This window comes from Carlito syrichta, unplaced genomic scaffold (genome assembly GCF_000164805.1).
Source record: "Carlito syrichta isolate Samal-C Ts95f unplaced genomic scaffold, Tarsius_syrichta-2.0.1 Scaffold308816, whole genome shotgun sequence".
NCBI lineage: Eukaryota > Metazoa > Chordata > Mammalia > Primates > Tarsiidae > Carlito > Carlito syrichta.
In genome coordinates this window covers 329,257-354,216 of record NW_007252912.1, presented here as the reverse complement: position 1 = coordinate 354,216, position 24,960 = coordinate 329,257, and the positions used below count along the sequence as shown (strand labels likewise).

General features: G+C 52.6%; 1 protein-coding gene across 4 annotated transcripts in view; it reads left to right on the top strand.

Moving 5' to 3' along the window:
- Positions 1-17,692, top strand: part of TCF7 (transcription factor 7) — a 29,406-nt gene extending 11,714 nt beyond the window's left edge. Inside the window, exons 2-10 of one of the 4 annotated variants that reach the window (XM_021716435.1) lie at positions 9,114-9,225; positions 10,047-10,134; positions 11,798-11,890; positions 13,158-13,277; positions 13,743-13,905; positions 14,012-14,119; positions 14,624-14,672; positions 15,789-15,861; positions 17,161-17,692. In XM_021716435.1, the coding sequence (XP_021572110.1) occupies positions 9,114-9,225; positions 10,047-10,134; positions 11,798-11,890; positions 13,158-13,277; positions 13,743-13,905; positions 14,012-14,119; positions 14,624-14,672; positions 15,789-15,861; positions 17,161-17,458 (1,104 nt within the window). In that variant the 3' untranslated portion in view covers positions 17,459-17,692. Of the gene's footprint in view, positions 1-9,113; positions 9,226-10,046; positions 10,135-11,797; positions 11,891-13,157; positions 13,278-13,742; positions 13,906-14,011; positions 14,120-14,623; positions 14,673-15,788; positions 15,862-17,137 lie in introns of all 4 variants that reach the window. The other 3 variants (XM_021716436.1, XM_008065874.2, XM_008065873.2) reach the window with 3 other exon arrangements.
- The last annotated feature ends 7,268 nt before the right edge of the window (positions 17,693-24,960 follow it).

Below are 24,960 nucleotides of genomic sequence, written 5' to 3'. Positions count from 1 at the left end.
AGCTAGTGAGTACTGGGGAGGATTTGCACCCCACACTTGATCCTGTGCCCCCTACTCCTCCCACCATGTGTGTTCTGCTACAGCCGGGTCCTCTTGGCTCCTCATCCCATCCCTTCCCCAGGAGTTTAGTATTTGGCCCTGTCACCTCCCTTTGTATCACATGACACCCAGGCGTGTATCTGTAAGAGCCAGCGATCCTCCCTATTCAGCCTCCCGAGGGGCTCCTCACGCAGGCCTGTGCAGTTGGGGCAGCCCTGTCTGTCCCCTCTGCTCACACAGTGTGAGGGGCTTGTGTAGGAGCACTCTGGGGCCATGGCCTCCAGCAGCTCCTTTCCTCCCTTTGAATTAACTGCGGGGCAGAGGCCAGACAGAGCCCAAGGGCCTCCATTGGCCATAGCTGCAGGGGTTAGACCCAAGTAAGCTTCCTGACTGTGGCCTCAGGGCAGAACTGTCCTCCTGGGGCTGCTACAGACGGTTGAACAGACCAGGTGACCTGGAGGCCCTGTTGTGTCTTGGCTTCTCAGAACCCAGCTGGGTGACTCTGGGGCAGGAAATCAGTGCCAAGGCTGGGGATGAGACCTTTAACCCTTCTCCCTTCCACTGTGAGCCACTGCTGACCACCAGTCTCCACAGACCCCACCTCTCTGGGCCTTGCTGGCTCTGTGGCTCTCATTCCCAGGCACACACTTATCTTCTAGATGAGCCCTGGTGAGGGCCACCCCAGCCTCCAGCAGCTTGTTCCACCCCTCACGAATGGAATGGGGAGGGCACAGGCCAGACCCTGTGGGAGGGATACCTTTCGCTTTTAGTCAGTTACGACGGAGAACCAAAATCTGCTCCTTCAAGGACAGGGTGCCTTTGCCTAGGGCTGGGGTACATCCGAGCCACACTTCCCAATTTGTTTCAAGAAAGATTCTTGATAGGGTGTGGCCAGCAAGAGTGCTGCCTATGAGAACTGTCACTGACTGGTGAAGATTTCTGGCCAAGAACCCCAAAGGGTTAGATTCAAATGCAGACCCTTCGCTGCTTGCTGTGAGACCCTGGTCAAGTCATTTAACCTCTGTGTGCTGCGTTTTCTTCATTGGTGAAACCTGCACACACAGCACAAAGTGGCAGGGAAGACTGGTGGAGTCTGGTGGGGTGGGACTCTGTGAACAGCGGGGCCCTCTGTTGGCTGTTACTAGAGGGGGCTGCCATCTCTGAATCTGTACCTCTGGTGTTCTCTGCCTGCCTTCTCTGCAAAGCCCTCAGGGAAACGAAACCTCAGAGCCCCTCAAACGCCTCCCTCCCTGGACCCCTGCTGTCCTTTCCCTACCACCAGAGGCAGACTGCTGTGAGGCACATCTGGCCCAAGGTTGGGCCCCTGGACTGCGGGCACTGAGTGAGGTGAGGAGCTGCCCAGCCTGGGGATGCCGGTCCCAGGCTGCTGCGGTCCCCAAGCTGTGTTGGTAGCAGCTCAGCTGCGGCAGCTCCCGGAAGCCGATATTTTCCTCTAAAAACATCCTGTCCTGAGAGGCGTTCACCTCACAGAGGAAGAAGGAAAACACACGCGAGCGAATGCACAGAAACCACTGAGGTGGTGGGCCAGGCCACTCAGCTCAGTGGGCTCAGCTAGCTCCGGGGGTGCCTCGGGCCAGACTGGGCCAAGAACAGGCCTGTGGTTTGCCAAGGCTGTGTGCAGGGACTCCAGTCCTCACCTCTGTAGCGGCAGGCCTTGTTATCTGATGTCAGGCTGGACAGTGGGTGGACTAGCCACATGCACCCAGCAGGGCTCTGTGCAACTGTGGCCACAGCTTTGTGCCAGCAGTTGGAACTGAAGCCTCCTGGTCCATGAGGGTGTGGCCCTGCCATCCCCCACCCCTTCCGGCTCAGTTGGCCCCGGGGCCATGCTCTGTGCTCTTCAGTGGGTGTCTGGCACAGGGTGTCCAGCTCACTGTGGGTGGGGAGCTCGCGAGCCATTCGCTGGAGAGCACCGTGTCCCGGGCAGTGGCTCCCAAAGCACGGGCCAGGGATAAAAGGGTGTGAGCAGGGGCTCCTCCCATCTGGCACACTCAGCCCCGCTGGGGTATGTCTGTAGAGGTGAGGTCTGCAGAAGCCCACAAAGCCCGGCCCCCTTTGGAAGACCTGGGTGACCTGCTTCTTTTTTGGGAAGTTCATTCTCATGGTCCCAGGCTGTGAGGAGCCTCCCACTGAGCAACTGGCCGACTTTAGGGCATTTACCCCCAGTGGGGCTGGCTGGTGGCACCCCAGCTCTAGACACAGAGGCCTGGAGTGCAGCGGCTGCCTGCTGGGCCCTGGAGCTGGGAGAGGAGCCCCTAGAAACTGACCAGAGCCAGAGCGGAGGCTCGGGGCCAGGCCCTGGAGCCTGGCTGGGGTTGCAAGCCTGGCTCCTGGCAGTGCTGGGAAAAAAAGTAAGAACTCGAGGACCCTTGTGAGCAGGGCCACTGTTGGGGCTGTGCCAGGGGAGCTGGGCCGGGGGCTGAGACCAGCTGCGCTCTGCCTCCCAAGCTGGCGCCCTGGCATGGCCCGGTGTCTGTCCAGAGGGGTGCTTTTTAAAATCAGCACAAACACACCATGTGTGCAGTCCTGATTTTGACTGGTCATTCTGACTCCCAAAGTATTATGGGGCAGGAGGAGGCTGAGGGGTCTCAGGTCCAGGTAGGATGTCCCCTACCAAGCAGTGGCCCCGGGTCCTCCCAGCCTGCTAACCTGTGTGCTGCTGTGACCCTATGCCCCAGGCAGGGCGCTTTCTCCAGTGCAGCCACGTTTTCCCCAAACACTGGCCCCCACCCCCCCTGCACTGCCAGAGACCCAGCTTGGGGGGCACAGCTCTAACACGTTCAGTATCAGCAGTTCAGGGCCCAATCCCAGACCACAGGCTGCTGCAGCACCGTGGGCTTAGTGCCACAGGGTAGGGGCGGGCAGGGGACATAGCAGAGGATCCCTTCTCAGATGGGAAGGGTAGGATAGACTTCCAGAAGGAAGTCTCGTTCACGTGAGGCTTGAAACATGGATAAGAATTAGCCAAGCCGAGTGGAGGAAGAGTGCTCCGAGGTGAGGGACTCAGCACTGACCTGGTAGAGGGCCGTGTGACTCCAGGCAGCTTTCTCACCTCAGGTAGCTTTGCTTCCCCCACTGGTGAGCAGGGAGGACAGAGAATGCCTGCCTTAAATGGACTGTCACCCATGGCATTCGTGTTACTCAGTTTCACCTCTGAGTGCTGGGCAAACACCATCACAGCAGCAGTCCGCCTTTCTGTGTAGTCTTCCTCTGCCCTGGAAGGAGCGCGAGGCTTGAGGTGTGGCTCTGCCAGCCCTCCCTGGGCCTTTCCCCAGCTCAGCAGCAGGGAACAACCTTTTGCCTGAGGGACGGGAGGTCATCGCCTCATGGCGGATGAGTGGGTGGGGGCAAGCAGAGGTTCTAGGACCCTGGGACTCCAGAGGCCTTTATTCAGCAAAGTCTGCTGAGTGCAGAGCCTGGAGAGACAGAGACAACTGAGAAGCAGACTGTCCCTCAGGACCCTCAGGCCAACCTCTATCTGCCGGGCTGGCAGCACCCCAGCCCAGGTTGCAGGCCTTTCCACAGGGTGACCCTCAGACTGAGGCTGGGATGAGAAAGAGCCGGCCTAGCCAAGAGCAGGAGGAAGTATGGAGAGCTGTGGGGGAAGGAGGGGGGAGGGACAGGGCGCTGTGGCAGAGAAGAGCTGGGCACCTGGGCAGGAGAGGAGCAGGTGGTGGAGCTGGGCGGGGCTGTGGTGAGCAGGGGACATGGCTGGGGGACAGGCTGCCAATGCCAGTGGCCCTGGCAGACAGAGGTCCCAGGGGTCCCAGGACCTGCCAGAGCATTTTTAGGGTTAGGGAATTACTGGCTCAGGTAACCCAGACCAGCCAGGCTGGGGAAGGGAAAGACTGGGTTTAGGATTGGAACACCCCCTGTGCTCAGGAACCACAGGGCCTGCAGTGTAATGGGTGACATCCCAGCTCTGCTACTTAGCTCTGTGGACTTGTGCCTCAGTTTCCTCATCTGTCAAATGGGGAGAGTAATTGTACCTAAATCATAGGTATGTTGTCGGACTCCAGAAGGTCTCAAAACTATGCCTTGCACATAGTCACCACTCAGCTCCCTCAGCCCAAAACCTTCTGCATGGCACGTGGTAGGAGCTCAGGGTATATACCCGACCGAAAGTGTGTGCTGACGGCCACTGACTGAGAATCCTGGTCTGTTGGGAGGTTGCTTCTCCCAGCACAGGCCCCGCCACAAGGAGGCGTTTTTGGGAGGGCCTGAACAGGCCTCACGCTCCCCCACCCCCTAGGCCCAAGGCCAGAGGAAACGGCAACTTTCTTCGCTGGGAAAGTGTTGTGGGGCGCAAGCGTTTGGGGGTTTTCAGAGTCAACCGTCAGAGGCGAGGGAGTTTCTCTGCTGGTGGGGGCAAGGGCGCTCAGCGTGCACACAGCCTGCAAGCAGACCGCTGCGGTCTGCAGGGAAAATGCCGACTGTGTTTATTTTTCACCTGAGCCTGCAGGAAGTGGGGGGCCCGGTGAGGCAGGGGGGCAGCCCCGCCAGGCTCTAGCTTGACTTCAGAGCAGAGGAGACCTACATCAGGAGTCCCCCATTTCCACCTCCTCCTGCCCGGCCCAATCCTGGCTCCAGCCTGCTGAACAGGAGGAAGGCACACAGGGCACCAGAGAGAAATTTCTAGGCATGGGCTAAGAAAAACAGCCCTGAAGGATGAGGCGCACCTGTGGGACGGTAGCTTCGTGTCAGCATGAGCAGTAAGCAGAACAGCAGCAGGATGGACCGCCTCTGCTAGGAGCAACCCTGTCACCAGACAGCCAGCGAGGGGCTGGACAAACGCTTCCGAATGGAAGGGATGACTCTTGGGTAGCCCTAGGGCGAGTGAGTCCTGGACCCTTCCTGGAGTACCACAGGCTGGTGGGGGAGACAGAGGGGACTCGGGCAAAGAACAGGAGTTTGGGGTGTCCTGACTAAGGAGTGTGGACTGCTGTTGAGCCATTCATGCATTTGTATATGCCACCATGTCTTGAGCACCTACCGGGTGCCCAGCTATGTGTTTGGTACTCTGCCCTTAGAGGTGAGCGAGGTGCGGTTGTGCCCTGGAGATACTCAGGGCCTAGTGGGGCCTTCCTCCCTCGTGAGCTGGGCACAGTCACCACAGGGGGAGGAGGGGAAGGGACTCCAGTCACTGGGCTTCCCGTACACTCGCCAGGCCCCAGGCGACCCCACCCCGTGGTCTGGGCAGCCTGGCCCTGGGACAGCCTTGTGCTGAGGCCCTGGAGCGGGACGTTCCACTGGCCGAGGCGGGCATGGGGCGCTGGGCCCTGTGCCAGCCGGTTCCCCCGGCTGCCACCACCAGGCATGGAGAAGGGTGGGGTGGGGAGTGAGGCTAAGAGGCAGCCCGCATGAATGTGGGACGGCCTGGTCAGGCCCTCAGTGCCCTGCCCTGGAGCCCTGACCACCCCAGGGCCTCCAGCTGCCAGTGGTTCTCCACTCCGCCCCTGCCCACCCAGCACTTCTCCTGTGGTTTGGCTGCAGATTCCTGTTTAATGAGTCTTTTCCCCAGTTCCCAGGGAAGGCCCACAGTCCACCAGGCAGCCCCCCCAACGCCACCCCTGTCACATGCATACGTACCAGGCAGGCTGGGCTGGAGGCTCTCAGACTTTCTAGGCCCGGCTTGAGCTGTGTTGCAACCTGAGACTCAGGTAGCAAAGCTACAGCAGAGCCAGCCCAGCTTGGCCTAGGAGGGTCAGCTCTGGTCTCCTCCGGCAGGGGGGCTCTCTACAGCTTCTTGTCCAGAGCTGCCCTCCACCCGAGCAAGGGCAGTTTACTGAGCAACCTGCTGGGGAGCCACCTGCTTGCTGTCCTGGGGCAGATTCCCCAACTCTGGGCAGCAAAGAGACTCCAGGACTGTCTTCCTAGAGCTAGCACCTTGGACCCTGGCTCTGCTCCTGAGGCCTCCCAGGGCCAGAGCTGCCTACTCCATTAGCCAGGCACACCTTTCGTCCCAAGGGTCAAAGAGCCGGTGCTAAGGCTGGAAGGCAGGGCCACCTCTGAAGCAGGAGCTTAGATGCAAAAGCTCCCTAGTTCTGAAGCGTTCCTTCCCCTGCTGGGCCAGGGCTTAGGCGGTGAATGGTGAGATGCTTTCTGCCAGGGTCCAGTGTTCCTGAAGGAGTGGGCCCTGAAGCTCTGTCTCCCTGCCCTCCACTGCCACGAAGCCGGGTCAGGGCTGAAGCTGGTTGGTTGGTGCTGTCCTAGGAATCTATCAGGATATAAAGACCTCAGGGGTTTTCAGGAAATTTCCTACTTTAATAGGACCTTGGCTTCTATTCCCATAAACTCCAGGACAAAGCAGACTTTTGCATCTGTGACCAATGAGGTGGGTAGAACTGGTATTCTCATCCCCATTTTACAAGGGGAGAAACTGCAGGCCCAGTGAAGGGATGAGACTGGCCCAGGATCCTCCAGTGAGACATCAGTGGAAAGGTCAACAAGCCTGGAGCTGGGCTTCCAACCTACTTCACATCATGACACACTTGGGAGCTGCTCCTGGAGTAAATGGAGAAGGGTGCTAGAGGCTGGAGCACCCACAGGTGGTCCTGGGCACCGTCAGCGAGCAGGAGAGGAGAGGGTGCTGGGGTGGAGAGGGAGCGGACCAGATCACACAGAGCTCTGAGGGCCAGTCGGGAGACACAGTGGGAAGCCATGGAGGCTTCCGGCAGAAGGACACGACCTGTGGCTGCTGGATGGAGGACCTGTGAGGGCCAGGAAGAAAGCAGGCATCCAGGTGAGAGGTGACAGTGCCTTGGGCTGGGTAGGGGACAAGGAGGGAGGAAGAAGTGGTGGGATTCTAGATATATTCTGAAGGCAGAACATTAGGATTTGCTGACAGGTTGCATGTGGAGTGTGAAAGAAGCCTCAGTGGTGACTACAAAGTTTTTGGTCTAAGCAACTGGAAGGATGGGGTTGCCATCAACTGAGGAAAACAGGAGTATTTGTGGCAGGAAGTCAGAAGCTCTGATCTGGATATGTTGAGTTTGGGGGCATGTCAGACCTCCCAGTAGAGCTGAATAAGCATCCGAGAGTGGAGTTCTCAGAAGGTGGGCTGGAGATAGCAATGCAGAGTCACCAGATGAGTGTTTAAAGCCAGAAGCTGGGATGAGGAAGAGGATGAAGTCAGAAAAAAAAAGGCTAAGGAGTGGCCCATGGGGCTGGAGGAAAATAGGGCAGTGTGGCATTCTGGAAGCCAAGTGAAGAAACTGTTTCAAGGGGTAGGGAGCCATTAATTGTGTCTGATGCTGTGGAGAGGTCAGGTAAGGTGAAAACTAAGAAGTGACCACTGAGTTTGGGATTGTGGAAGTCACTAGGGACTTTGACAAGAGGCATCCAGTGGAGGGGTAGGTAAGAGCTGGCTGCGTTGAAAGGAGAATGAGGGCGAGAACCAGAGGCAGTTCGTGGGGATGGGTCTGCAGAGGTTTCTGTGAGGGGAGTGAGACAGGTGGCAGCAAAGGAGAGGTGTACAGATGGGAGATGTGAGATGTGGCAGGCTGTTTGTACCCTGATGGAAATGAGACTGGGCTTGCAAAGTGCTTGGCATAGTGCCTAGCACGTGGCAAGTACTCGGCACCTGAGGGATTTCATATGTGTCCACAACACCCCACAGCTGCCCTAGCCTTGTCCTCTCTCCCCTGTTGGCCACCTCTGGGGACATCCACCCATCTGCCTGACACAGAAGGAAGCCTGAATAGCCCTATTTCATGAGGCTCCTCCTAGTGGGCGGACAGAGGAACAGAGGCCTGACAGGTGGCAGCACCTTCCCCCATGACCCGAGGGAAAGCAGGCAGCTAGCAGCCTGGAGGCAGGAATGTGGGGGAAAGATGGCAGGCCAGGGCTGTTGCTGGGAGGGGTGAGAGCCTTTGCCCAGCTGGGAGCCTCATGCCTTTGTACCAAGGGGCTCGTATCCAGGCTTCCCTCTCGCCTCTCCCTGGGCCCCCGTGGCCAAGTGCCAAGGGACCTGTGCCAGGCCTCCTCACCATGAGCTCCCCTACCCTTCCCCACCTGGAAGGGAAGGGGCCACAAACCGCATTCACTACAGGAGAGAATCCTGAAGGGCTTGAGGAGTCTGGCTGCACTCACCCAGTGGGGCATTTCGCCCACAGAGTGGGGGGGAGCCCACAACCTCTCATTACTGTCTTGCCCCAAAGATGTCCTGCCTCCTCTGTGCCATGGGGCAGAGACCACTCATCTGTGCTCTCAGCCATCAGCATCCCCACAGACAGACTTCAGTGGAAAGCTGAGCTTTGGTTGTAGACAGTGTCTCCAGGGCCCTGGCCTATGCAGATGTGTGCTGAGCAGAGCTGGGCCTTGGCCCAGGCAGCAACTCCCTGTGGCCAGTCTCCCTTTGGCTAGGTTTCCTGGGGAGCCCCCTTCCCACACTGCTGCCTGAGTCATCTCTTGACAGCCATGCGACTAGTGTGAAAAGTAAGAGTCCTGTGGTGCTGAAGAAACCGGAAGTATGGGGGCTGGGCAGATGGGTCCTGTGGGAGCCAGGCCCCACTTGGCGCTACCTCCCATGAGTTAGGGGACTGAGGGGGCCCTTCCATGGAAGGGGGGTTAGACTCAGGACCCCCAGCCTGGGGGCTGGAGGAGGAGGAGCAAGAGCTTCAAGCTGTTTGGGGGTAGGCCAGATTCTCAAATCATGCCCTGCTGTGAGGGCTGGAGGCTGTGAGAAACCTTCCCTGACAAGCTGTCAGACTTCCGAGAAAATGGGAGATCTCTGGGATCGGGAGGCAGGGTTTCCTGGACAGGGGAACACACCTTCAGGGACTGAGTGGCCAGAAGGACCAAGAGACTCTCTAGGAGGTGGGACTGCTTGGGCCATCTTGGAGGCTAGTAGGCAGGAGGGCAAGCCAACTGGACATGAGGTGGCTTGAGTGCTGCCTCCTTCCCTGAGGCCTGTAGTTTTGACCAGCACCACTTCTCTCTGACAGCTGAGGTTTCCACACACAGCTCATGGAGACCCTGCCTATAGTACACCTCAACCCCGCACTTTCCTCCCTCGGGACACCCCACATTCACCCACTCTCCTCATTTTTCAGCACAACAAGGCCAGTCAGCCCCCCCACGGTGTCCCCCAGCTCTCTCCTCTCTACGAACATCTCAGCAGCTCACACTCTACACCTGCACCTGTGGACATCAGCCAGAAGCAAGGTACAAGGCTGGGATAGGGAGGGGCCCAATGAGACCTGAGCCTAAGAGCCACGTCCCTGGCTTCTGAGACCAGGTAGCTGAGCCCATTTCATAACTGGAGAACCTGGGGCTATTCAAATTTGGGGCCCCCCAAAAAATGTCAGGAATTTTGGACTGTTGGGGTGTGTCTGTGAGGGCATCAGAGGACTAGGGGAGGTGGTGCCGGGTCAGATTGAGGTAGGAGTGGGTGGCCCCCACTGCCAGCATGGGAGCAGGCGGCTGTACATTGCTGATAACTAAAACTGCAGCCTCTCCCTCCTGCAGTGAGAAAATGGAAAGTGGTGGTTGTGACGGCTGACTCACCTCAGCCTCAGGCAGAGTCATTCTGAAATCCACCATTGTCAGCTGTGGGAGACCTGCTGACTCAACCCTGGGGGGCAGGTGGAGCCCTGGCTCCCCGGGCCAGGCTCTCCAAGACAGGGGGCCTGCCTCCTGCCCAGAAAGCCAGGCTGCAGCCCCCAGCAGAGAGGCCCCAATTGCAGACCAGCAGTGGACCAGGAAGTGGGGAGGGTTGGCCCCCACTCCCAAGTGACTTCAACTCTGCCTCCTGGCCAGACGGTATCCTTAGGCAAGTTACCCCAAACCCCCTGTCCTTGGTTCCCTTGCCTGTCAAAGGGGCACCATTACCACACCGGGATAGTCCCGAACAAGCCAATTTATGTCTGGTCCTCTAGAAATGGGGATGGGATCTTAGGGCCTGTAGGAGGCTCAAGGCTGCAGTTACCACCGAAGTGGCCCGCTGGGACAGGACAGCCCACTTACTCAGCTTTTCTCCACTGTAGTTCACAGGCCCCTGCAGACCTCTGACCTCTCTGGCTTCTACTCTCTGACCTCAGGCAGCATGGGACAGCTCCCCCACACTGTGAGCTGGTGAGTGCAGGCCCAGCGGGAAAGGGGTATCATGCACTGGTCAGGTCCAACTCTGCCCTTCCATTTTCTCCTCTGTCCTTCGCTGAGTGCCCTGCCACCAGCTCTGCACAGATACCAGGGGCTGGCCAGCAGCTCCGTCTCAGCCTGCTCTGAGCTAGAGATCTCTGTGGCCCCCGGCCTCTGGGAATTCCCTAGCTTGACATACCTTCCTATGGGGAGGTAGGAGAGCTGGCTCCTGGTCCCAGCCTTGTCACACCTGAACTTGTCCTCAGTGTCCAAGAGACTTGATCACCTGGTCTCCTTGGATGGGAGAACTCTGGGCTACTCTGGGACTCCCAGAGCCATGAGTATGTGAGGAAGAAAAGGTAGGTCTGAGCAGGGAGTGACTGCATGAATGGCTACCAGAGACTCTGCTGCTTCTCAGCTGCCTAGTGGGCAGAGGGACACTTCCCACTGGTCTTGGTGCTTACTGCTGGTTGGTTCCTTCCTTGACTGAGGTGCTTGATAGGTCCCTTGTTGCCCCTATGCTGCCTGCTTGAACCCAAACCCCTGACCAGCCTGCTTGGAAAGTCTGCTAAGGCTAGGCCAGAAAAAGGCAGCCTGGTCCCCCAAGTCAGCTGGCCTGCCTGTGAGCAGAAGAGCCTGTCCTTAGCTGGAGCTGGGCCTCTGCAACTACTTGGCCCTTTACTTATCAACCACAGTGTGACCTGGGCAAGTGCATGCACTCCTCCATTTCCAGATTCTTCCTGGACAAAGCTCCATTCTGAATACAAATCAGGACTGCTCCATGAGTACCCCAGGGTCAGAGTGGGGCAAGAGTCTCAGAGCCCAGCCTATAGGGGTAGACCAGGGGTCTGTGGCTGCAAATCTCTGGACCAGCCTCTCAAAAACATCCTCTAGGTCAGAAGTTCTGAAGACCTAGAGACTTGAGTCTAGAGCAGATGTTTACCCACTACGACTAAAGAGGGGACTTCAGGCAGACCTGGGCTCTTGGCTGCCACCAAGTAGCACTTAGCTGTGAAAAGTGGATGTATTTTAGCCATCCCTACACTGAGCCCTGCTGTGTGCCAGGCAGGGTTCTGGGCACCAGGGAAGCACTGCTTAAACTGACTTAGGTTCCTCCTCTCTCAGAAGTCAGTCCACCTAGTGGGCAAGCCAGGCAAGAAGCCAGTTTCAGGGCACTGTTAGCAGTGCTTTGATTGGGGAGCCCAGAGGGGTGCCTCATCCAGCTTGGGAGCTCAGGGCTTTTGGAGAAAGGGTCACTTAGCCAAGCAAGACCTGAAGAATTAGCAGTTGAAACAGGCAAAGTAAGGTAGAAGAACAATCTGGAGTGTCAACAGTGGATGCAGAGGCCCCAGAACAACTATCAACCCTGTATTATTATGGAAGCTCAGGAGGCAGGCTGGAGGAGCCCAAGGCCCTGCTGAGCTGGGTCCCTGGAAGAGGCTGCCATTTCCACCCCTTAAGCGTCAATACAAGCCTTTAGAGAGAAACAGGAGCAGCACAGGTTGCCCCCTGGTGGCAGATGCTTGAAACACGCTGGAGTGGTCCCAGCAGTAGCCCATTTGTCTCACACTATGGGTCAGGCCACGCAAGATGGGGAGATCCTTTCCCATGTCTGGCTGGCAGCCAGACTGCTAACAGCTGTCTCTCCCAACCACAGGCCCAGCCCTCCTCTCTACCCCCTGTCCCCTTCCTGCGGATATAGACAGCACTTCCCTGCCCCCACTGCAGCCCCTGGCGCCCCCTACCCCAGGTGAGTCCCCTACCATGCAGCCAGGCTCCTGCTTTCTGTTGCCCAGGCTTCAGTGCCCACACAAGGCCAAGCCCAGGCCAGTGCTTGCCCTTTGTTAGTCGTTTGTCATCTGTCCGTCTGTCATTCTGCAGCCCCTTGCTGCCCTGTGCCTGACAACAAAGCTAGTGGGATGCAAGAGCCCAAGGCCATAGGGTGCAGCTGAGCACCAGAGGCCAGGATAGCGCAGGCACACATGGCTCACCATGTGCAGCCGTGTGCATGCTCACCTTGTTCTGCTCCCTGCTAGGAGAAGGGTGGCTCAGGAGGACTCTCCTGGGCATCTCCTGAGCTCTACCCAAGCTGAGGCAGCACCTTTGACATAAGTGTCCCCGACCTGATCCTGAGGGGCCTCCTGCTTAGGAATCACACACCTGTGCAAGCAGTAAGGGGCAGAGTGGTCTCCACAGAACAGCAGCAAAGTGAAGTGGGAGGTGTGTGTGCACATGTCCCTCCACTTAGCTCCCACCCTCAGTGGCAGCCCTAGTGCCAGGTATGTGATGGCAGGGATTCAGGCGATATTTCCAGTCCCGCTGAAGCCCACAGCCCAGGATAGGAGATGTAGACCCAGCCCCAGCAGCTGAATGGTCCAGCTGAGTGATGGGCAGATCCCAAGGGGACCCAACCAAGTCTGATGGGTCAGGAATAGCTTCATGGAAAGGGTAAGGGTAATATCTTTTGAGAGGGAAATGAAGAGACTGTGGGGAGTGATGGGAAGCAGGGGGAATAGACAGGGCTAGAAATGTCAGCAGCAACCCTCATGCAGGGCTGTGAGGCAGGGGTGGGGGGGCCGACTGGGCTTTATTCTGTGGGCAGTGGGGAATTAAAGCAGGAGCAGACTAGGAGCATTCAGGTGATTTTAAAAGGTGGCTATTGTGTGGAGAGAGGACTGGAGGGGTCAAGTGGGGGAGCGGGGGAGACCCACAGGGTAGCCATAGGCTCCTGAGTCTGGGCTGGTAGAGGCAGGACACGGGAGGGGATGGATTCAAAAGTTACTTGAGACTTAGTGACCACCTGAATGGCATATATGTAGAGTTTTGCAATGTGCCTGTGTAATGTGTTGGGAGCAGACACTTGTTATAACTTTTTCTGTGTACTCATGTCCAGGCCACTGGGAGGTGGGTTATCTGTCCACTTGTGTCCTCGTGTACGCAGGGGCCTTGTGTATTATGTGTGTCCAAAGGCCGGCCCATAATTCCTGGCTCAGTGTTAACTCTCCTCCTGACTCCAGGTTCACCCACCCATCCTTGATGCTAGGCTCCGGTGTACCTGGTCACCCTGCAGCCATCCCCCACCCAGCCATTGTGCCCCCCTCAGGGAAGCAGGAGCTGCAGCCCTATGACCACAGCCTGTGAGTGAAAAGACACATGGTGAAAGAAAGGGGGGCAAGAAAGTGTGGGATGGGCAGGTGGGCAGATCTGTTGTCAGCCAGGATACAGGCCTCCCACCAGCTGAGACCTGCTGTCTGGCAGTTCCCGGGACTGCCAAGAGGCCCCTGGATGAGCCATCATGTGGCTCTGGCTACTGACCACTGTTTTTTGGTCCTTGGAAGCAGGACAGGGCGGTGGGTGAACAAGGAGAACAAGGGGATGGGCTGAGAAGTGCTTAACCATGCCTGCCTTTCATACCTGGCTGTATTCCCGTAAGAGTTACTTAGCCCTCTGCTCACCCATTTTGGGGCAGCTAAAGAAGATTCCATTTGCAAAACCCTGCTACTATACACTTATGCACACACTGGACCCACAACAGAGGAGGGAGGCGCCATTAGGTGGGCACTGCGAGGAGCTCCTGAGTGATCTGGATATGTGCCCCTCAGGAAGACACAGGCAGAGTCCAAGGCAGAGAAGGAGGCTAAGAAGCCAACCATCAAGAAGCCCCTCAACGCCTTCATGCTGTACATGAAGGAGATGAGAGCCAAGGTCATTGCAGAGTGCACACTTAAGGAGAGTGCTGCCATCAACCAGATCCTGGGCCGCAGGGTGAGGCCATGGGCAGGTGGGGCTGGCAGGGGATCCCTGGCCGTCTTCACCCTGTAGCCTGCTGACTTCCTGATGCATCTCCTCCGCCCCCCCTTCCCTGTTGCAGTGGCACGCGCTGTCACGAGAAGAGCAGGCCAAGTATTATGAGCTGGCTCGTAAGGAGAGGCAGCTGCACATGCAGCTATACCCAGGCTGGTCGGCGCGGGACAACTATGTGAGTGGCCAGTGGAACACAGCAGGGGTGGGTAGGGGAACCTTCAAGACACCGTGCCTCAGGTCGCAATCGCAGCAGGGAAAGCACAGATGAGGAAGGGCATGGAGGGTCCAAGGCCTCCCATGGCTAGCTCAGAAGAGGCCAAGCCCGGAGAACTTGTCCCCAAAGGCAAGCCCACATCCTATTTTCTACTCCATGATGCACTCACATATGGAATACTGCCCAGTATTTGACTGGGCCACATGGACAGAAGGGGAGCAAAGGGCCTGGAAGTCACCTCCCTCTGTTCAAACTGGAGACCACATTGGGAGAGGGAGGTGCCCCCCTTAAATGCACCCCACAGCAGCCTAGCAAGAACTGCAATTAAGAAACACCAAGGCCCCAAGGTAGGAGGGAAGGGCTGGTATGCTCAGAATCCCAGGGGCAGCCACGCCAGGCAGCAGACTGCAGATATCCCAGCAACTGCTTCCCAGATCTGAACATCCTTCCTTTTGTTCTCTGCAGGGGAAGAAGAAGAGACGGTCAAGAGAAAAGCACCAAGAATCCACCACAGGTGAGACCTTCCCTCAGCACTACTGGAGGCTCCTCTCCATGCTCCCATTTCAAGAGCAGTCCTGCTCTGGCCCCGAGGGAGGGGCAGAGTACTCAGCCAGGAGGCTTCAAGGCCCTGTGCCCTCTGAAAACAAGGCCTGTACCTCCAAGTCAAATCCCTACACAAGAAATAGCTATACCAAGCCCTAGGGAAGAGCAGCTGAAGCCAATTCACATAGCAGGCGGTATGTTTGTTCCCCTGCCCTGCCCCCACCACCTTTGCTAACCCTGCTTACGACTGGCCTCTACCAGAGAGGCTAGTGAGGAAGTGACCATATGGTTCACTGCTTAACCTAACAGTGCATCCTTGCTAGATCTACTGAGATCGGGAGTAGGCTGTCAGGGAGGCTTGTGCCTGGCAGTTTCTCTATCACCCTCAATCCTAATGTTTTTCATGTCAGTGCAAAGTACTCTGTGTAGAGGATCCCATACCCTGCTGCAGGCGCTCTGCCCATGGGTACATTCCTGTCCAGACTCCACATCCATGGCTTTCCCTCCTGTGCTGCCGCAACACAGAGAAATTGAAGGCTGGGACTAGAACGGGGCAGGGCAGAGTCCTGAGCCCTTTCTCTGAGGCAAAGATTGGGCCCTTCTTTCCATCTGGAAGTGTGTAGAACAGGCATAAGCTATAGCCATGGCCTTATCCCTTGAGGGAATACGGGTCAAGAATGAAGGAAAACTGGGGGTAAAAAGGAGTTGGGGAGCCGGTGGGTAGCCCTAAGGCATGAGAGGCTGGATCCCCATAGGCTTCCTTGGGCCCTTCTGCAGCCCCCCTGCGGCAAGGGCCCCACAAGCCAGAGAGAGGAGCCAGCCTGAGAGAAATCCCCCAACCTCCATTCTTCCCACTGCCTCTACTGCCTAGCTGGATGCCCACCTTTCCTGATACCTTGCTCTGGGCTCTTGGGCTCCCACTTGGGCTGGCTGTACCATGGAGAGGCCCACTCTGCCTGTGGGGGCTGTGGGGTGTCTGTAACTGGCTAACACTGATGTTACCTCTTCTTTCTGGGCCCTGCTCTGCCTTGCTGCCTGCCTGCTCGCCCTCTGCCCTGCTCTGCTCCTCTGGCATGGCTGTGAGCAGACCCTGGCTCGCCTAAGAAATGCCGTGCTCGCTTTGGCCTCAACCAGCAGACGGATTGGTGTGGTCCGTGCAGGTGGGTTTGTCCCCACCATTATTCTCCCTTTGCTTTAAGCTGCTTCCCTGACTCTGCACATGTTCTGCTGGGCCTGCACTCCCCTCCTTTGGCCCCTCAGCCCCCTAGCATACCCAGCAGAATGGAGAACCTATGTCTCCTAAGAAAGAGAGTAAATACTGAACACAATGTGTGGAGATCACTTGGGTTTAAGGAAGGAGTGGAGGGAAAAACCGAGAATGTTCCAGAAGGGAAGCAGACTCAAGAAGTTAGCTCTGGTGCCAGCCAGGTCTACCAGGTCCTCAGCAAACAAATCTCTCATACGTGTATACAGTTAGGTAACCTGAGCCCCTGCGGCCTCAAAAGTTATCATGGCCCACCAGCTCCTTCACTTCTTCCTCAAGTTGGGACCCTGGCTTGAGCCCTTAATTTGAAAAAAAAAAAAAGTGACAGTACAGAAACACCTGAATTACCTGGTTGCCAGGCAGCCTTGTGACTTGATATTATGTACCTGCTGAGTCCAGAGGCTGGAGAGGTTGGGGGAGAGGAGCAGGGGTTCCCCTAGGCTGTCTGTTGAAAAGAACCCTGTAGCACTGAGCTTGTGTGTTTCACAACACAAGTAAAATAATTGTGGGTGTAAAAAGGTTTACCCACTAAGTGGTTAAAGTGGCCTCATTTAGGTTCACTTAGGCCTGGCAGGGCCAAGACTGAGGATACTCCAGGCAGGAAAGCCACTGGCTCTAAGGAATATTGGTTCAGCCCCTCAGTGTGCCCACCATGCTCCCTGTTTCAGGGCAGAGAGGAATTTGGGGTGTGTGTCTGTGTACCCACGTATGTGTACATGATGGGAAACAATCCTGTCCTCAGAGGCAGTCCTACTCTATCTGTTCTATACCCAGAGAACTCTAGAATGATAATGGACAAAAAGAGTCACCATTTATTTCTTCTTCCCATGGCCCAACTCTGAGGGCTGGGATTGCTCGGCCAAGAAGCCACAAGCACTGCAGCCCTCTTAATGCAGATCTGAGTCCCACACACACTTGAAGAAGCTCCAAGGCAGAGACTATGAGATAGCTCCAGGGGAAAACAGGCCCACAAGGATAGTTACAAGAGGTCCCTATGCCTCCTTGTGGCTGTTCTGGGAACTGTACCTTTCCTAGGTCTGGGCCAGGCCAAGGAGAGTCACAGTGAAGTTACCCAACTCATGGGGAGAGGGGACGCAGGGTCTGCCCGGCCTGTGCAAAGACAGCATTTTTTGGTTGTGGTGTATGACTGTGAATTCACCCTCTATTTACAGATAACTCTCTTCACTATTCCTAGGAGGAAAAAGAAATGCATTCGGTACTTACCCGGAGAAGGCCGCTGCCCCAGTCCCGTTCCTTCCGATGACAGTGCTCTAGGCTGCCCTGGGTCCCCAGCTCCCCAGGACTCACCCTCATACCTTCTGCTGCCCCGCTTCCCCACAGAACTGCTTGCTAGCCATGTGGAGCCGGCACCTACATCCCCAGGTCTCTCCACTGCTCTCAGCCTACCAGCCTCCAGGCCCCTACAGGCCTCCCACAGCACCCTGCCAAGAACACAGGTACAGCAACAGGAATCTCAGAGACAAGTGGCCTAGCAGGCACAGGACACCTGTGGTCTCCTCCAGGGGCCTATCCCAAGAGGAAGCAACAGGCCCCAATCGCATGGAAATCAGCCAGGGATCCTGTTAACTCCATCTTAGATTCCACTCCCTGAAGACTTCAGAGGCTGCACAACTTACACTTGAACCTGCGGCCATCATTTCAAACTGCTCCAAGTGGTGGGAATCAGATCTATGTTGATGCATCATCTAATTAAGAGCATCCCTTGTGTCTATGGCAGCCCGGATCTAATCTTTGTACCATGTATCCTGCTAGCCTGAAGCCTCTGTACCCCTTGCTTTTCTGTTATACATCACAGATAGGCTGGACTGAGCCCAGTTACCTTCTGTCTCCCATGTCCCCCACCTGCCACATCTGCCCCCTACCACTCTTCAAGAATGAGCTGGTTTATCAAACAGGTGAGCATGTTCACGACCACAAAGCTCAAGATGACAATGCTTCTCTTTTAAGGGAATGGAGAAGCTCTGTTTACAGAAAACTGGCTGCTACTCATGGGCTGGACCGGAGGAAGCCTCTTCCCATTTCTCAGGAGAGCTTGCAAGAAGTGGAGGGCAGCTGGGTGCGGTGGCTTAGCTTGTAATTCCAGCACTTCGGGAGGCCAAGGCAAGAGGATTGCCTGAGCCCAGGGTTCGAGACCAGCTTGGGCAACTTGGTGAGACCTCGTCTCTACCATAAATCACAAAAAACTAGCCGGGCGTGGTGGCGTGCGTCTGTAGTTCCAGCTACTTGGAAGGCTGAGGCAGAGGGGATCGCCCAAGCCCAGCAGGTCGAGGCTGTGGTAGCCATGAGTGTGCCACTGCACTCCAGCCTGGGTGACAAGTGACTCCAACTCAAAAGTGGAGGGGAAGGAATGGAATAGGTTAAGTTTAGGCCTATCAACCTAGACAACAGGAATAACTGGACAATACCCTCCCCTCAGGCAAGTGTAGGTGGTGGGTGGGTATCTGGCTCTAGTTCAAATAACTTGGAAATGTTTCCTCAGAAATGTACCAATCTAAGCAGCTCCAATGTCAAAGCCTCCAGGCTTGTCACCAGTAGCTGCAGTCAATAATCCAAAGCAGTCATGGCCTAAATCTAGTGTGCATCCCTCCCCATTCAGAGAGCCTTTTTCACGGTTCTTTCCAGATTATCCATGGCAGTCCAGCCAACTCCTGGGTAGCTGTGAGAGAGGGCAAACCCCAACACCTCACACAACAGCAGAGCCTGTCTTCCTGCATTCAGCCTAGACCAGCCTCAATTTCCCTACAGGGCTGCAGAAAGGGTCATTACAACTAAAGCAAGGAGCCCAGAAAAGCTCTAGTAGTGGACAACAGGTTTTTAAAACAGCCTACTTTAACCCATTTTTGAGCCAAGCTTCAACCCTGAGCCTTGAAAAACAAGTCTTTTTTAATTTAACTGTGTTGTTTTTTGCCTCCTCCTCACTATAGATACCTGAATCCAAAGAAAAAGGGCTCTGTGTACTCAAACACCCCTCTCAAGAAAAGCCTTTAGTTTCTACTTTAGTCACTGATTTCTCATGAATCCAAAGAACACATATTCTAGTATAATGTTGCAAAAATTCTTGAGAAAAAAAGAACTGTAGTGTTCAAAATATTTTTGTATTGTTAATGCATCATCTTAGACAAACTTTTTTAAACATGAGAATAAAGATACTTTTTACTGGGTTTGTATTTCAAAGTCTGACCCTGAGGAATAAGCTGTTTGAATAACAGCATGAAACTCTTTCCTTTTCTTCTCTGCAGTCACAAATCTTAGGGTTTACTCTCCACTATGGTACGCATGTTTCCAAATTTCCAACCTGCAGAAGCCAGGGATTTCATCATCTCCCCTACACTCCTATTCCAAGCCTTGCTCTTAACTCCCAATCCTCTGACCCCAGAGACTGATCCAGGCCAACCTGTTCACCAGTGCTCACGTGATTTTTTTTCATGAGTTTTTTTTGTGATTTATTGAGTTAGAACCTGCCATATGTAGTACTGAAAAAGTAATCCAACTTGAAATGGTACACATGACCACTAAGCTCCATTTTCCTCTGAGGGAAGAGAGAAAACATTCCACAAGTGCATACCTATTTCAAGGAAAACAAGAACAGGAACCTTTTATAACCTGGTATCACCATACAATCCTCAAGAAGGATATTTTAATAGCACTCTTTCCTCCCAAAGACTGTTAAGACGAATGCAGTATTAGCTGGGTGTGGTGGAAAGCCTGTAGTCTCCCAAGTACTCAGGAGGCTGAGGCAGAAGGATGGCCTGAGCCCAGGAAGTCAAGGCTGGTCAGTCGTGAGTGTGCCACTGCACTAAAGGCTGGGCGACAGAGAGAGACTGACTCCAAAAAAAAAGGACATTAAATATTTTTCATGTTTTCACACAAGAATGCTATAGTGTGATAAATCTATAACCTACTTTTTACATGGCAGTTTCCATCATGTTAAAGTATACTGCTAACTTCCCAACACCGATCATGAATGTGCAAGGTATCATAAAGTCATCTTAATAGGTCAACCAACAATTCAGTGATAAATACTGGGCAAGAAGTATACCACAAGGATAGCCATCGGGTCACCATCATGCATTATCATTTATAATCGTCACTGATTAATATTTTTTGCACTTTATTTTTTAAAATATCAACAGTCACCTTCCAGAATGGTGACTATTTAAACTAGGCCACTGAAGGCTGTAATCCCAGACTTGCTTCTTTCTGTGAGGGTGCTAGAGAAGGCTAGCCATTCTCTGGACATCTGTCCCACTTTAAAGAATTCTGCTCTGGCTAATGGCCTAGTTGTTTTAAAAAACTAAATTCTACCCAGGGCTTATGCAAGACTGGGTTGCTGCATCTGATTTGGTGTCTGATTTAGAGTACACTGGGTACACGAACAATGCACCCTTTGTGTATGTGGGGGGGGGGTTGGCAACTTTGTTTAAATCAGAGCAGTCTTTAAAAAAAAAACAAAAAAAACAACCTTGACTTCAAAAAGGAAATTCAAATCCTCCCAAAATGCACCAACACATTCCTACAACGCCAGAGGGTGACTTGAGATTGCAACCTCAAGTTCAACTTCAAATATCACACCAGTCTCCCCTCACTGCCAGCCAATCCTGTTTTCTGAGATATCAGGACAAGATACCCTAGCCTCCCTCATACATTCCCAGAAAACTGGCAGATTTGCAACTTGCTTCAAATAATAGATCTTGATCCCTCCCCTTGTGCAGCTGCTCTCATCCTAGGCTCAGTGAATATGGTGAGGGCTCAGCCCGGCAAGCTGGAAGGGTCTTCCCATGTCTCCCAATTTGAAGGTGTTTCCTTTTACAAGAAGCCTCTTGGCTAGACTCTCTTCTGACATGTAACTATCTTTTGAATTGCTCCTGTGGTCTCAAGTTCCTTTTGGCTGTGGGGCCCCAAGTTGGCTCAGAAGCACTGCTGCCTAGCTCTGCTCGGTGTACAATCAGCCTGGCCAGGAAGGCCACATATAGAAGGAAGCAGAATGGCTCTTTATATCCTGTACCAGAAAAGAAGAAAGGGAATCTGTTCCTGCATCCATTTCTAGGAAAACAAACAGTAAAGAAGGGGCAAAGGGTAACAAGGTCACATTAAACTTCTAATTGCCAGGCCTATATATCAAAGTAGAACAATTTAAGACCCTAAACTAGTTAACTGTATAAAAAGCTTGACCCTCAGGTCTCTTCAGAGTTTTAAGTAATTCAAGGCTTTAAGAGAAGCTGCCTACCCAAGCAGACCCTGGATGTGTCATCTCTCCCAATCCCAACTTATTGCAATCACCGTCTGATTCCACATCTGAAATCACCCTGTAGGCATCTTTTGAGCTGAGGCTCCTGAGCTCTCTAGTGGTCTGAAACAGCTAACAGACCTTTATTGACCTACCTGTCCACAACTGGCAGTGGGCATCTAAAAAGAGCCCCATCTTCATTTACTCAAATGGCAGGGAGTTTTAAAACCAAGAATATAGATGGTGGGGATTTCCCATAGCCAGACCTCTAGAATGAAACCTTAGCTCAAGTCAGGAAGGATTTCCAAGCTGTTAAGGATAGCATGGGATTAGGCACAAAGTTAACTAGAAAGGACAAACTCTGTCCTGGAGGTAGAAACAATCCTATCCCTAGCAGTCTCTGAGAGTTTGGTCACTAGCAATACACAGTAAAGGATGTTTAACTTCTGAAGACGAGACAGCAGCTATAAGTTACATGGGAGATAGTTACTAGTCCAGGCTGACACTTCTTCCATGTTTACCAGGAGCCCTGGACCAGGTCTTCCTTTTTCATTCACATGTTGTCTCATCCTTTCATCTGAACCCTTGTTCTGAAGTACATGCAGTCAATGTCAGAGGGTTGGGGGGGAGGAGGTTCTGGGTTCCACTTACCAAAAAGAAAAAAGCCACTCTGGAAACCTCTCTAAAAATAGTTTAAGATCACGTCTCTGTTTTTCCAGCTCTTTCAGTAAGCTTCCTGGGACAGAAAAAATCTGCAAAGCATTTGATGCACATAAGAGTTAAAGGTTCTGAAATGGCATATTCAAAACAGAAAGGACAAATATGAATTTTCACTAAATAGGTGGAAAGTATTTCAAAGTAAGAGCATGTTTATGAAATAAGCTGATCCTCAGTATGAAACCAGAGGCTGGCAGATAACAGGTAAATACTCCCTGAAAATTTAAAGTTGAGAGCTGTCAGAAGGTCACAAGAACTACAGATGTGGAAGCAAATACTGTTGTAAGCAACTGTTCCTCCCACTAAATGCCTCATAGTACTGGTACACAGACCAGAGGAAGCCAACAGTATACAATAGTGCAAGGCAACAAGTGTGTGGCCCATGAATTAACCATCTATCACTAAAACTAAGTCCACATTGGAAATATGTCAGGCAAGAGCATCAAAACCAGCTTTATGACATCACCAATGCTCAACTCCACTGACAGTTCAGCAAGAAGAATACTATTCATCCAATCCTGCTTGGGTCCAAACAGCTCAGTCCTGGGCCAAGGGATATGTTCTAAACTACTTATACCATATTTCATCTTGATATGCACATCTTGTTTTCTTATTCATTCTCTCTGCCCATTGGAGGTAGTGATTTTTAACAGTACACAAGAAAATGCCATCAGGACTCTAGTTGTGAAACCCCAACATTCTGAAGAATGCTTTAGTTCAACAGCAAAAAAAAGTTTAGTTCAAACACTCAAAACCTGCCCTAATGTAGGTCTGACGAATAAATATTCTGATGAGAAACTCTTCTGCCAGACGCGGTGGCTCACGCCTGTAACCCCAGCACTTCGGGAGACGGAGGTAAGAGGACTGTCTGAGCCCAGGGGTTCAAGACCAGGTTGGGCAACTTGGCTGAGAACTCATCTCTACAATAAATGAAAAAAATTAGTTGGGCGTGGTGGCACGTGCCTGTAGATCCAGCTACTTAGGAGGCTGAGGCAGAAGGATTGCCTGAGCCCAGCAGGTCGAGGCTGCTGTGGCTGTGAGCATGTCACTGCACTCCAGCCTGGGCAACAGCATGAGACTCCAACTCAAAAAAAAAAAAAAGCCTCTTCCTAACGCGTCAGCAAAATACTGTCACCAATCTGGCTCTAATTTATCTTTCCAGTCTGTGTTTTTAAGGAGATGTATCAACATCCAACGTTCTGCTGCTAGTTCTAGAATAAGAACTGCTTTTCCCTCACCCTAGCATCAAACACTTCAAATGAGTTAAACTTTCTTCTACAATGTAAGAATTATTAGAATTTGCTTGAGGAAGCACATCTTTAGCCCGTGACAATGTTAGAGAAAATGTGCTAGGCTAACATTCAGGAAGGGTTTGGTTTACTTTTAGATCACAAGTGACAGAGACATTCAACGAAAAGCTGAGAAGCCAAAGAACTGTCAGAGAGGGGCCTTTATCACTAAAAGCATCACACAGCAGGCAGCAGCTATGCAATCTCTGTTTACAGAGGAAACTGAAAAACGTTCTTCAGACTGGAAATCACCCAATTCTGTCCAACTTCTTCTTCCTCTCATTCTCTGTCCTGGTGAAATAAAGAGCATTTTCTAATTAAGCCCTGAGGTTATCAAAAAGAGTTTCCTTCCCTCTACTATGTATACCAGTAATTAGAGAAAATCATCATCAGTAACCACTTTTCAAACCAAGGCTATCATCAGTTTTCTCCTCTCAAGCATTAAAAATGCCCGTTTTTATTCTTCACTGTACCTGCAATTCATAAGGTACTTTACATTCCTAACTACATGGCACAATATTAGTTTAGAAGAATAGTTAGGAAGTAAGAAGGGTAGGCAGGAATGAGTGTAGCTTTGAAGACTGACCTTTGGCTGCTATGGATAATAAGGACAACTTACTCCAAGTGAGAGCCCGGAAAACTCTTGGTAGATATATTAAAGGAATAGTGGGCATATAGCAGGGAACAAGGAAAAAGAATATAGAAAAAGAATGCTGCAGCCAGAATTAAAAGGACTTATTAGCACCAAGCCTATGATTTATTTGGGTACACAATGGCTACAAATGGCCCATTTTCTCTGGGATGAGCTGTTAGATCCCTATTAACATAAAAGTTTAAGATTACTGTAAAAGTGAATTTGTTTCCTTAAAGACTCAAATGTACAGAAAGAAGGGAGCAAAAATTTTAATTACTATGTATGTCCAATCCTTCTGAAAGATCCCAGCATCCTTTAAACATGGGTAGTGACGTTGTTTACTCCAATATTCTAACAACTCCTGAGTGTTATACAGATAGGTTCCTGTTTCCTAGAAGCTGATACTTCCTTTACAAGTTAAACACGACATATATTAGTGATTGTGGACTTTCAGTGAAGATTTGTGTTTGTCATGGTACTGCTAAGGATATTTGAGATGGATAAGTTTTTTGGAGAAGCTGATCATTATACCAGGAATTGATAGATGAGACACGTCAGCTAAGAATGGACTCTGCTCCTTCCCCACTAAAACCAGGACAAATGGAAAACAAGGTTATTTCCTGAGAGTAAAGGGAATCTGGGATCCAGAAATGGTCAGAAGTGTTTGCAAACTTTTTTTGCAAAATGCCAAATAGTAAATATTTTAGGCTTTTTGGTTAAATACAGTCTCTGCTGTATAGATATTTAACAATAACCCTTTAAAACTTAAAAACCATTATTAACTCAAAGACTGCAAAAACAGGCAATCAGCCTGACTTGACCCACACATGTTGTAGTTTTATATCTCTGGTACAGACAATAAATAGGAATTATGTGACATGACATAAGACTTTATTAAATAAGGTGAATTTGGGACAAATGAAAGGTAAAGTAAAAGTAAACTACTATCAAGTGATAATCTGAGTCTGAACAACCCATAGTAAATGTGAAGACAATAAGATTACATGTGAATAAAGATGATGTTAACTAGAAAAGGAAGGCGAAAAAAGGGAGCACAAGGAAAAAAAAAAGTTGTGGGCCTCCTCAGGCCATTAAAACACTTCATTT